The following is a 12,148-nucleotide window of genomic DNA, read 5'->3' as shown; positions in this document are numbered from 1 at the left end:
GGACTTGGACCAGGAACCAACTCGTCGGGTCCAAGTTTTGGACCCATACCAAGACCCGGATCAGGTCTACATCCCTTGGGTCCTTGGTCGGGTCCTGGTCTATTACCACCCCTACCTAAAAAGGATTTTACCCCAGGGAGTAAGTCATTCGGCAAGCTGTAATCAAATAGAGATATCATTTAATACTATGTACGCGTTTTGTGCTATGCACGTGATTATGGCTGGTTTTATAATGCATATAGATGTAAGTGCATTAATGCTGAAAATCTCATGCCTTAAGGCTTAAAATAAGGGCAACTGGCCCAATATCTAAGATTTGTAACTCAAAGTCCTAGGGCAACTGGCCCAAGGTCTAAGGTTTGAAGTTCAAAGTCCTTCCTTTATTATTATTATTTTTTTTGGTTTTTTTTTTTAACTAACCCGAGGTCAGACCATGGTTGCACTATATATATGAACATGGGCCTATCATGAGGAAGGATATTAGCTAGGGCTTTCAGGTTAACCAGCCTGAGGGACCAATCAAGGAGCTTGTTAACTGGCCATGGCCACAATTAGGGTTTCCATTTTTGCACAGGTAGTGCTGCTAGTCGTGGCTCTGGCTTATGGTAAGAACTTACTGATCCTCTTGACAATAGTGTGATGCATGTTCTGAAAGTAATACTATGGTCAATTTTAAAGAACGAGTAGTTTTGAATATGCGAGGTGGCGACTTTATTTGTAGAAATCAGATTGTAGAAATCTATGCCATCCATCATGGGCGGTGTACATTTGATACTCTCCATATTGTCGAACTAAATTGTAAGGTGTAGAATACTGCAACCTTATTTCTACAAGTAAGGTTACTGCCTCTTATAATCCGCAGTGTTAAAACAAGATGTAGATTAGGATTTGAAATATTTTAGAACATAAAGGGAAGTGTTGAAAAACAAATGTAGATTAGGATTTGAAATATTTTAGAACATAAAGGGAGTTTTAGATTGTTAAAAAGAGTTCGAGGACCTCTTGGTCACTATCAATTTTTTTTTTTTTTTTTTTGACAATATATGGTCACTATCATTTCTATCCAAAGCTATATGTATGACATTTTTTTTTTTTTGAGAGAGAGAGAGCCATAATTTGCAAGGGATTTTATATGCTAAATGTTGTTAACAAATTTTAAATTTCTTGAATGACAATTAGCTTATCTAAAAAATATAAAGAATTTTTTTCAAAAAGTCGGTTAGAAAATTAACCAGCTATAGAAAATATTTAATGACTTAAAATGAATAATAAAAAAATAAAAACTTAACTTTTTTATTAAGAATTTAAGATTCATAAACTTTCATAAGCTTTGAAAGTTATAAAAATTATAAAATTACTGCTCATCTAATCTCTCAGCAAAACCCTGCTTAATTTTGAGATTTGTACAGGGGATTTCACATGTGAGGACTTGCCAAAGGATTTGTGTGCATTTTCGGTGTCATCCACAGGCCTAAGGTGTACGCTCGAAAAGTTTTCGACATCGAGCAATACACATGTGGAGTACACGTGCCAATCTTCTGAGATAGTGGTGGAGAACAAAGTAGGGTGGATTGAAACTGATGAGTGTATTCAAGCATGTGGGTTGGATAGGTTTGAAATTGGAATTTCTTCAGATTTATTGGTAGAAGAGAGATTCACACAAATGCTTTGCTCCCCAAACTGTTATCAAGAGTGCCCAAATGTAGTAGATTTGTACTTCAACCTTGCTGCTGGGGAAGGTTTTCTCTCTAGCTCTCTCTTTTTCCTTATCAGTGAGTTTTGGTGCGGTTAATACGAGCCGTCGATATTAAACAATCAAAGTAAGGCGCACCTTCAAACCCTTCTAAAATATTAGTTCTAGTGCTAAAAACCTTCTATGATGGCATGAAAATCTATTTCTAACTCAAATTCAAAGCTCCAACAATAGTACTTACATCTACGAACAATCGAAAATCTTTTAAAATAGATTGTTTAGATAATGTGTTAGAAAATTCACTAATTTTAATAGTTGAAATCCTTTTTCCCAATATTTATTTATACATCTCAAGGTGTAGATGATTAATTGGAGGGTTGCTAGCATCATAACAACCCTTGGGTTTTTGAGGTGCACCTTCTTTGATAATTCAAGATCGGCATATTATATTAATTTTTTCTGCATAATAATCTCCTCCTCCCCCCCTCCTCCTCCAAAACAAAAAGGAAAAAAAGGATTTATCTACAATCACGATGAAATTCTTTATAAGAGAAATTTAACTACATTTATTGCTTTTATTTTTTAGGGAAATTTAGAAAAACTACCTATAACAGATAAGCTATTTAACATTTTACCTTTTTAAAACTTTTCCTTATCATCATCATCTGTCTTTTATGTGAATTAAATAAAAAAAACAAAAGTCATATGTTAAATAGTTCATATCTTATAGTTATTTTGATGAAATTCTCTTGTTTTTAATAAATTCCTTAGTAGGGAATTTTAACTATAAATATACGTTTGTAGGTGTGTTCCTTCCTAAACTATGTGAATCACAAGGGTCAAGCTCCAGACGCAGAGCAATCAGCATTAAGAGCTCCGGATCTGAGGAATGGTCTTCTTCTTCGAGTCCCATTGAGGGTCCTATTCCTGCATTTGAAATTGTTTCGGTTTCGCCAGTCGAGGTTCCTGAACCTTCTTTTGGGTTTCCTCTTCCACCGGTTTCACTATCTGAGGCTCCATTTATGGTTCCAGTTTCTCCTGTTGATGTTCCAGAGCCCTCATTTGAGGGTCCTCCTTAATTTCCATTGCCACCTTCTCAGTCTTCCATGCCTACAACATCACCTGCAGCATCCCCTATATTATCATAAAAAGATTTCCAGCAAGCTTTTGCACACCAGATCTTCTATCACATAATTTGACAGAAAAATTTCTGAGCCCCTTATAATTTTGCCTTTTTTCTGTAATCTTACTTTATAAAATAAATTAGAGTTTTGCTATGTTGTTGTGCTCTAATGAATTGGGTTTTAGTTGCATTCTTGTTTATGATTAGATTTGCGGCAATTCAGACTAATATGATGTTTGGATTTGGCAGCAATTTATGTTCGGATTTTGCACAATGCACCTGTGAGTTGGTATTTTCAACTTTAAGGATTAATTTGTTGGGCCACGGCTTTATGGTATTTGGTAAAGCCATATCACATAACTTTCTATGCAGTTCTAATTTGCAATTCATTATGAATCTATTTTTGCCTTTGACTGAAATTAATAGATGTGTTCAAAATTGAAATAGATAACTCAAAATGCATGTTACAATATAGACCTATGGCATGAAATCTATTTCTTTTTAGATATATAATTGTTGAATATGACATTATTAATATTTAAGTTTTATGATGCCAAAATTGCATATACTTAGGAGATTGCATTGTGGCTCTGTAAAGAGTCAAACCCATTAATGGGTGAGGTTTGTATAAGGTGCTTCCTTTATAATTTATACTGTGCACTTCTAAATTCGATTGGAAGATGTAGTTTTGGTGTTGGTACTGGCTTGAAAAATCCATGTTCAACCATAATTATTGAAATTTAAATTTTCAAAAAAACGTTTAGATCGAGTATATCTATATACACTTCAAAATCTTGAAAGCATATGGTCTAGATAACTTGTTTGAAGATGCATTAGTTTTAGAACTTGAAATTCTTTTTGTTCTTTATAATCCATATATCTCGTGGTCGAGATGATCAATTAGACGGTTTTCCAACTTTAGAACACCCTTTTGTTGGCTTTTTGAGGTGTACCTTACTTTTATTATATAAAATTGCTGCCTTATATTATTATAAAAAAATCTATCACGTTATATAAAAATTTTCTTTAATTAATATCCAAATAAAAGTTTCAAAACTCCATTCTTTTCTTAGGCCTAGATATTGATGTTACATGTTTAATATCTATAAAGATTTTATACGATGTGACCATTTGCCTGTGGTACAAAGATGTTACAATTACTTATAATCATCTAATGTAAAATTTGATAATTTGGGTATGTCACAAAGTTTGAGATTTTTTTTTTTAAAAACTTTGAGCTTGATCAATGAAACAAATGTAGCCATCCAATTTCACATCCAATAATCAAGATTAATTATGACCATTTTATATCAAAAATAAATAATTTTGTTATAAACTTTCCCCTTCAGTTCAACTCTAATAGTACAAAAGCTTTGATACTTTAGATTTTAGTGTCCAAGTTAACTTAAATACGTCAAAATCAATAGAAAAGATGTTGCGTTTGAAGTAGGAGGAGAGTAAATGAAAGTAACTTACGTGGAAAATGCATGTGCCTCGTTCCAAATCCCAAAAGAGCATTTAACGACACGTGACAAATTAACCCTACAAAAAATATTATCATTTAAGAAAAATTATTACCCCCGATGATGTTTTCCTTATTATAATGCCTTTGATGAAAATATTCTTACATCAATTCTCCTAAAATACCTTATTTTTTTTGACTGACCCTTAGGTTATTTTACAGTTTTATTAGTAACGAAAAAGCTTTTAAATTTTTATAAAAATTAAAATAAATATTCATATTTTTTATCTTTTTTATTATTTGTATATTATTTTTTTATTTTTATTTATTTTTTTATTTTTATCTCTCCAACCTAACATTCTATTTAGGTTTTTTTTTCCGCAAATATAAATGAGTTTGTTGGTTTGTCTCTCCTCCTTTCCCGTTTTCTCTCTCTCTAAGTTGATCCCAAACCCATTACGTCTCTAGAAGGAGAAACCTAGCCTATTTATATTTTTGGAGAGATATTAATATGAATGGGAATATCCAAACCCATTACATCTCTAGAAGGAGAAACCAACTAGCCTATTTATATTTTTGGACAGATATTAATATGAATGGGAATATCGTCCTTAAGAGAGAAAAAATTGTCCCTGAAAAATAAATAATGACTTATAATATATAATTTTGTATGAAACGCACTAATAGTAAGGCTTGTGAACTCTTCTATTTTCTCAAATTCATAATTGTTAATATTAAGGCTTGTGAGCTCTTCTATTTTCTCAAATTCATAATTGTTAATATTAAGGCTTGTGAGCTCTTCTATTTTCTCAAATTCTTAATTGTCTAAGTCGGGATGATCAATTTGATTTTTTTTTACAACAAAGCAGTAGTTTCCCCTGAGATTTGAGCTGTAGCCGCAATGCTACAGTAAACTTTCCCTTTCCCTGTATTTAATTGAATATTTAGTTCCGTAAAACTTTGGAGCGATTTGAATAAAAACAAAAATTTCAATAAAACGTATTACCCAAAAGTGAGTATTTGTAGATACTACAAGAGGTCTAACAAAATAAAAAGAGTACATCAATACAAAATCCTTAAAAATTAGAAAGTAGAAAGAGAACATCAATACAAAATCTTAAAAAATTAGAAAGTGTACATCAATACAAAATCCTACACAACGTACAAAAATTCAAAATTTGAAATTCCAGATTTAAATTTAAATTCAAAAGTTTTGATAACTCCTAACAAGTTCCTACCTCGATGATAGGGAGGGTAAAGGAAGATTTTAAGAGAGAGAGAGAGGAATTTGTAGCACAAATATAAGAGGGTGGGGAGGAGGAATTGTAGCACGAATATATGATTTATAAAACTCAATATAACCATTTGTAACTCACTAATGGCAAAGTCAAACACTTGGGGGTAATTCACAAACCCTTCTCATTTTTACATGAAACCCTCAAATCACTGTATTTCATGTTACCATAAACTCATTTACATGACGAAGCTCGCACACTCAATTCGGCTGGCCGGAATATGACACACTTTTTTCTTACAATAAAACTCAAAATATAATTCGGTTGGCCGAAACATACACGCTTTTTTCTCACACTAAAACTCTAAACATTAAAATAAGATAGAGAAAGGGAGAGTTTAGGAGGAGGATGGTAGGGGTGGGAGTGCTCCTTGTATTTCAGCAGGGATGGAGGCTTCCGGTGCGGCCGCTAGGCCGGAGCTCCGAATCTCGGCCATCGCACGGCGGGAGCTCGCCCTTTGTGCCTCACATAATTTTGGAAGGTAGACTCCTATAAATATGGCAGCAAGATAAAAGATGTTAGTGCAGTTAACACATGGGTCGGAGCAGATCCAAGCCCGTTCATCTGGTTCTGATTTGTCTAGTCAATTCTTACGTTTTTTTTTATTTTATTGTACAAGTATTTTCATATGAAAAAACTCCATCATGTGATCGGTGTGAAAGGTTTTTTAACACCAATTAGTCATAATCCATTTTTTCACACCAATTGGTAACTGATGGGAAAAAATTTCTACATCTAATCATATGGAGGAGTGCTACGTGGTTCATAAGTCTATTTGAAAACATTATTTTCATTCAAAGATTGTTCAAAACTTTTTAGCAAATTTTTTGACTCAGTGTTTAAGTTTATACTGTTCACTTTTCCTGAGCTATCTATTTTATTTTCTACTTTAGAAATATTTTATGAGAGTTTTTGTTGATTTTTTGAAATATTTTTAAACCAGTGGTTACAGAAATCAAAGAGTTCATTTACACTCCTACTAAAATTTAAAACATCTTTTTCTTTATTTTTATCCAAATGATATAATTGTTCAAAATTATTTTGATCTAATTTATTTTTTTTAATTAATTTCCTTGACACCTAAAACCTCATGTGATAAAACAGTTTCGAGCAAAACGGTTTAAACGCATGGGCTACACGGTTTTCACGCGTACCAAACATGTCCACAATAACGTTACTTGTACTCCGAGCAACTCTTATCCAAAATGACAATTTTACCCTCATTTTGATATTTTTCAAACTTATATAGTCAATATACACTTTCAAGGAAGTCTGCTTATTCGTTAAAAAACGGCCCCCATGCACCCATTAAAAATTTGACCAATCAAAGCTTTTTTTCTTAAAAATCATGGTATAATTTAACAAAAAGGATTAAAGCCCAATCTACCCTTGTCTCTCTCTGGTTTTTTGTTCTCAGAGCTAGTCGCTCTATTCTTATCTGCATTAAGATTTAAAACTCACCTTCACCAGCTGCTAAGTTGAAGTAGAGGTTGAGAATGTTAGGGCAACCATGGTAGCACTGTGTAGCGCAAAGCTTTTTCACGAACTGAGGCTCCAAAAGGAAATCCGACGAAATTCCGATCATGTTTCGGTTGAGCCCACAAGCCTCTAAGCATTTGTCAGTCTCAATCCAGTTTGATAAATGTGCAGCGGCTATCTCTGAAGCTTTGCATTCATACTCTGTGGAAGTGGAGTGTGTCATTCGTTGCTCGAGCACGCATCGGGTGCCGGAGGAGGAGACAGAGAATGCGCACTTGTCTTTGTGGAGCTGCTCGCACACGATCTTGGCCGTGGCTGTAGCAGGACAGTAGAGAGGGAGAGAGAGAGAGAGAGAGAGAGAGGAACAAAAAGATATGAGAGAAAGACAGGGAAAAGGAACAAAAAGGTAGTTATTTTAGCTTAACTATTGCATTTCAAGATTAACTTTGCTATATAAAATGGCAGAAACTTAAGAAGAAATAGAAAAACAAGGAAACGTAACTATTTGCTAAAAGAAACAAGATCATTTGAATGCACTTCATTGCCATATAATCACCATTAGGAAAGAATAAATGAAAACAAGAAAAACCATGATACTGAATTCAATTCTCTCCCAAACACACAGAAGAAAAAAAATCAAATAAATATTTTCAAATGATATGATAATTCCATGTTCCAAGAGACATACCACTTGTGTGTTGTATGGTTACCACAAGCATCATAAGCATGGCAACTGATGTCCTCAAGGCAGCATAAAAGGCCATGATTCTTTGATCTTAACAGAAGGAAATGTTTCTCTCTTATTTTTTTTTTCCTTCTCTCTCTCTCTCTTTTGGAGTGAGAGGATGAATTGGAAAGGCAATGCTATGGACTCACCTTGGTTTCTTTGGTGATGCCTTCTTTGATATGGTTGGGAGCTATTTATAGAGTTGCCCACCACAATTAGGGGTAGATTTGGCATACAGAAAACCTTAGGTTACATCCCAGTAAATACAGTTATAACAGCAATAGGGCCTAGTTGTCTTAAATGCCCCAAACTTTTGAAAAGTGCTCATGGGACCATAGAACATTCCTCTTAAAATACCGGACTGGACCGATTCTAAAATAGTATGGGTCCCAATCTGGTACCCTAAAAACTCCCTTGTTATTTATTCCTAAAACCCCACCTTATAAATTTTTAATTTATTTTTTATATTTTTTTATTTTTAATTATTTTTGGATTGCTGATCCAGATAATTTGAGAATGATATGAATTGCCGATCTAGCCGATCCGAACCAAGATTGGGGTTGGACGATCCGTCCCACTGATTCGTTTTTTTAAGCATTGATCTCAAATTATAGAAATTTTTTTTAGCACTATTTTATTGGAATAAACATGTCCCAAATTTGCCTTTTATGCCCCAAACTTTTCTAATAGTGAAAATTATCAAATCATAAGGTATCATATTTTCATGGAGGACTACCCTTTAATTTTGCACCCCCATAATCAAAGTAATTTATAGGAAAACCACTTATGTGATATAGTGACATTTTTTACTACTAATATCTAACTGTTTGCTTTGTGAAATAATCGTGATGACTCATTTGGTGAGAGATTGGTATTTAAAATATCATTATCGCATGAGATATTTATCGTAAGATATTAGGCTAGAAACACCAACTCTCTCTCTCTCTATCTCTCTCACACATATATATACATACACGGACCGATATTGTGTTCCAAAAAATTAATGTCTCACGCAACGTTTTAAAATATGAAATATCTCGCATATTTTTTAATCGATATTTTGAAATTAAATAAAAAATATAGGTAAAATGTTACATAACTCATCTTTCATGAGTATTTGAATAAATTTCCCTATATGTAATGAAAATTAGTGCAATATTGGTCACATAAGTAGTTTTTGATATAGGAAAAAAATTGAAAGCTGCCTTTCCAACAATTTCTAACACGTTATTGACCCCTTGAAACATGCTTATTAAGGGAAATTTGCACTTGGTTTGCTCTGATTTTTTTGAAATAATTACGATTACAAAGGAGTAACAAGATAATAATCCTTGTCTTATGAAATTTTTGAAGAAGAGTCAAGTATTTTGGTCATCTGCGTAAGGTAGTTTTGGTCTTCTCGTGGGCCCTAGACGTAGGTCTTTAACACAACGTGTCACGGTTTCATTTGCTCCACGTTGACTGCCACGTGATGGGTCCCGCTCGTGTGAGAACTTGGCCACGAGATATGACCACCAAAAGATGGCCTTACCCAACAACTACTAAATGACAAGAATATCCCAACAGTCTTAAAATATTCACAAGGTACTTCTTCACATTTTAAAGAGACGATAATACCCCTGACTGCAATGTATCTATACTTCCCCTATTGTACACAAGATATATTTTTTCCCATCCAGTTATCCAATTTAGATCAAGTGAGTCGCTAATTTAGATTTGACGCTTCAAAATATTTATTTTTAATTTTGTTTACAAATGGTATGAATATGAAATTTGGTACGTACAATCATCTAAATGGCCCATACCTAAAACAAATATTTGAAAAACATTTTTTATATAATACAATGACCAAAATTTCTATAAAACTTTCAAGGGAAATTTGGTCATTTTATTTTATTAGAAATAATTGTTTTAAATTTTTTACAGGTGTGAGTTTTATAAAGGAATGGACAACCAAATTTGATGACAAACTGTTTTGTAGAAAACAAATTAAAAATAAAATAGTTTAGAGGCGTGATATTGTGATTGAGGCATCTCAACCGTCTATTCAAAATGGATGGTTAGATGGGGGGAAGTTTCTAAGTTTTATACATTAGGGGAACTATAAAAAGCTTGCCTTGACTTGTAAAATCTGATATGAGCCCTTGCTTATAGAATCTATTAGAATTCACGTACGACCAAGAGATAGATTTAGACCCCTCATCCAAGTCCTTTCAGTTATTGTGGCTCCTCTATTCTACTCTTAATATTATCGTCATCGTCATTATCATTATCATCCGATTGTTATCCCAACTATTTGTAATCAGGTCCATGAATCTTGTTATGTAATTTCCATAATATTCGACTTAAAAACTACATCCACAAAGACAAGGGCATAATGATAATTTGGAGTGGAGGGATGTAATTGTCATTGTTGATGATATTTGGTCTTTTAGACAGGTTTTGGAACGTACAATGGAAAATGTTGCTTGTCAAGCTGTCTAGAAACTCAAAAGTAGATCCAACTTCAAAGAGAAAATAGTGTTCATGAGCTTTTAGACCTCAATAAATGAGGAAATTACTTGCTGAATGAGGACGGTTGGATCAGAATCTGACGGTCCAAGACACCTCCGAAATTAGCGGTGGGAGGATTGGGGAGAGAATAATGATGAAATGTCGTTAAGCTTTGACTCCTAGAAAGAGAGAGTGGGGATTCAATGAAAGTTTGGTCGAGCTTGAAAATTGCATGGCCTCAAAGCATGAGAATGAGTAGCATGTGTTTTTTTTTTTTATTTTGATTTTGATTTTGATTTTGAGTTAATTTTAAGAGGAGTTACCGTGTGTATTGATATGATGAAGTAGGACGTTTGGGTACTGCTCTGAATTCCCTCCATATTGTGCCACACAAAGAGACAGACTTCATAATTGAAGGTGTTTATGAATTGAATCTTCAAAAGTTTAATCTGTGTTTCAAAATCAAAATCAGTGAAGCAGATCGTTCACCTATAGATCTATGTAGGATTATTGAAATCGTGATTTGGATTGGGTTTGGATCAATCAGATCTAGAAAATATCTAAAAATACATACCATAAAATGAAAATTAAAATAGAGGTTTATGGGATGTGGATTTTGAAGGATTTGATAAATATTAGAACATCATTATCATCCGAGAGTTATCCTAACTATTTGGGCTCGGCTATACAAATTCTATTATGTCAATCTGTTTATCAAGGGCTATATCCTTAGTTCTGACACAACACATCACTTACAGGAAATGCACTAGCATGAGCATATAACATATGTTAAGGATTCATGAAAATATGTGACAAACTTTTATGATGACTGCCATATCTAACACAACCCTTCTCCTCTAATTTGGTTTGGGACCAACATGACCGGCTTGGGACTGGCTATGGTTGAGTTACGTAATAAATATTAGAAGAGCTTAAAAAAAAGAAAAAAACATATTAAGAGGGTTTAAGAGGGGGGACTGGGCCAGGAACCATATCCTCCCAAAACCAGTTTGGTCCCGACCGAGTCCTATCCAAATAAGGGATCACTTATGTATGAGGTTCTCTTTCTTTCCAACAATTGTGCACACACTGCATGTGTCACTGGGGAAGTAAACATAGGTATTTTGGTGTGGGCGCCATCTACCTTATGGATTATCTCCATAGTGAGTAGGGGTGGCAATGGGTCAGCTTTGGGTGGACTCGCATTTAGATCTGAATAGTATTCAGACTCAAAATTTGGACTTATACCTGGACCCGTCGGGTATCCAGTCTACCCATTGGGTCCTGGGTTGCCACCCTATGACTACGAGTTTATTATTATTTTTTTTGACCTTTTTTTTTCTACCATCAAACACCCTATGACTATGAGCTTCTCTTTTTCTGATAATAATACTATAAATGTTGCCCATATTGTGACAATATGAATACCTAGTGCATGCCTAAAGATACATGATTGCCATCATATACCCTATGACTACGGATACGGGTCAGTTGGATGGACCCAGACCCAGACCCAAATAGTATTTGGGGCAAAAATTTGGACCCATACTCGGACCCGAGTTTGGGTCTACCCATCGGATCCCAAGTCTTGTCGAGTCCATTGTCACCCCTATTAGTGAGAAACCCATTGGTAAGTTTGAATGATGCCTCTCTCTCTTCCTATGTATCCTTGCTATAACTTAAGGGCAAGCTTTCTATACTTCATCTACTGCATAAAACTTATATATTTCCTCTTATAGTACCTTTTATTTTGAATGGATGGCTGAGATGGCTTCAATCACAATGTCATGCCTCTACACTATTTTATTTTTAATATTTTTTTACAAAATATTTTGACGCCAAATTTTGGGCGTACACTCCTCTCTTAAACTTGCAT

The 12,148-nt window shown here is 34.1% G+C and overlaps 1 protein-coding gene across 1 annotated transcript; it reads left to right on the top strand.

The window, feature by feature from the left end:
- The first annotated feature begins 464 nt into the window (after positions 1-464).
- On the top strand, positions 465-3,093 carry LOC105421221 (uncharacterized). The gene is made up of 3 exons (XM_011627794.3): positions 465-605; positions 1,410-1,739; positions 2,498-3,093. The coding sequence occupies exons 1-3, from the start codon at positions 542-544 to the stop codon at positions 2,770-2,772; spliced, it is 669 nt and encodes a 222-aa protein (XP_011626096.2). The 5' UTR covers positions 465-541; the 3' UTR covers positions 2,773-3,093.
- The last annotated feature ends 9,055 nt before the right edge of the window (positions 3,094-12,148 follow it).

Source organism: Amborella trichopoda, chromosome 7 (genome assembly GCF_054954075.1).
Source record: "Amborella trichopoda isolate Santa Cruz 75 chromosome 7, AtrichopodaSantaCruz75HAP2 v2.0, whole genome shotgun sequence".
Taxonomy (NCBI): Eukaryota; Viridiplantae; Streptophyta; class Magnoliopsida; order Amborellales; family Amborellaceae; genus Amborella; species Amborella trichopoda.
The sequence above is the reverse complement of the archived record's forward strand: the minus strand, read 5'-3'. Positions and strand labels throughout refer to the sequence as shown.

Bases quoted from the DNA above. Each gene is read 5' to 3' on its own strand.
- LOC105421221 (XM_011627794.3), top strand. From the start codon at position 542: ATGGCCACAATTAGGGTTTCCATTTTTGCACAGGTAGTGCTGCTAGTC. The intron at 606-1,409 runs GTAAGAACTTAC...AGATTTGTACAG, and splicing joins AGTCGTGGCTCTGGCTTATG to GGGATTTCACATGTGAGGAC. The intron at 1,740-2,497 runs GTTTTCTCTCTA...ATACGTTTGTAG, and splicing joins CAACCTTGCTGCTGGGGAAG to GTGTGTTCCTTCCTAAACTA.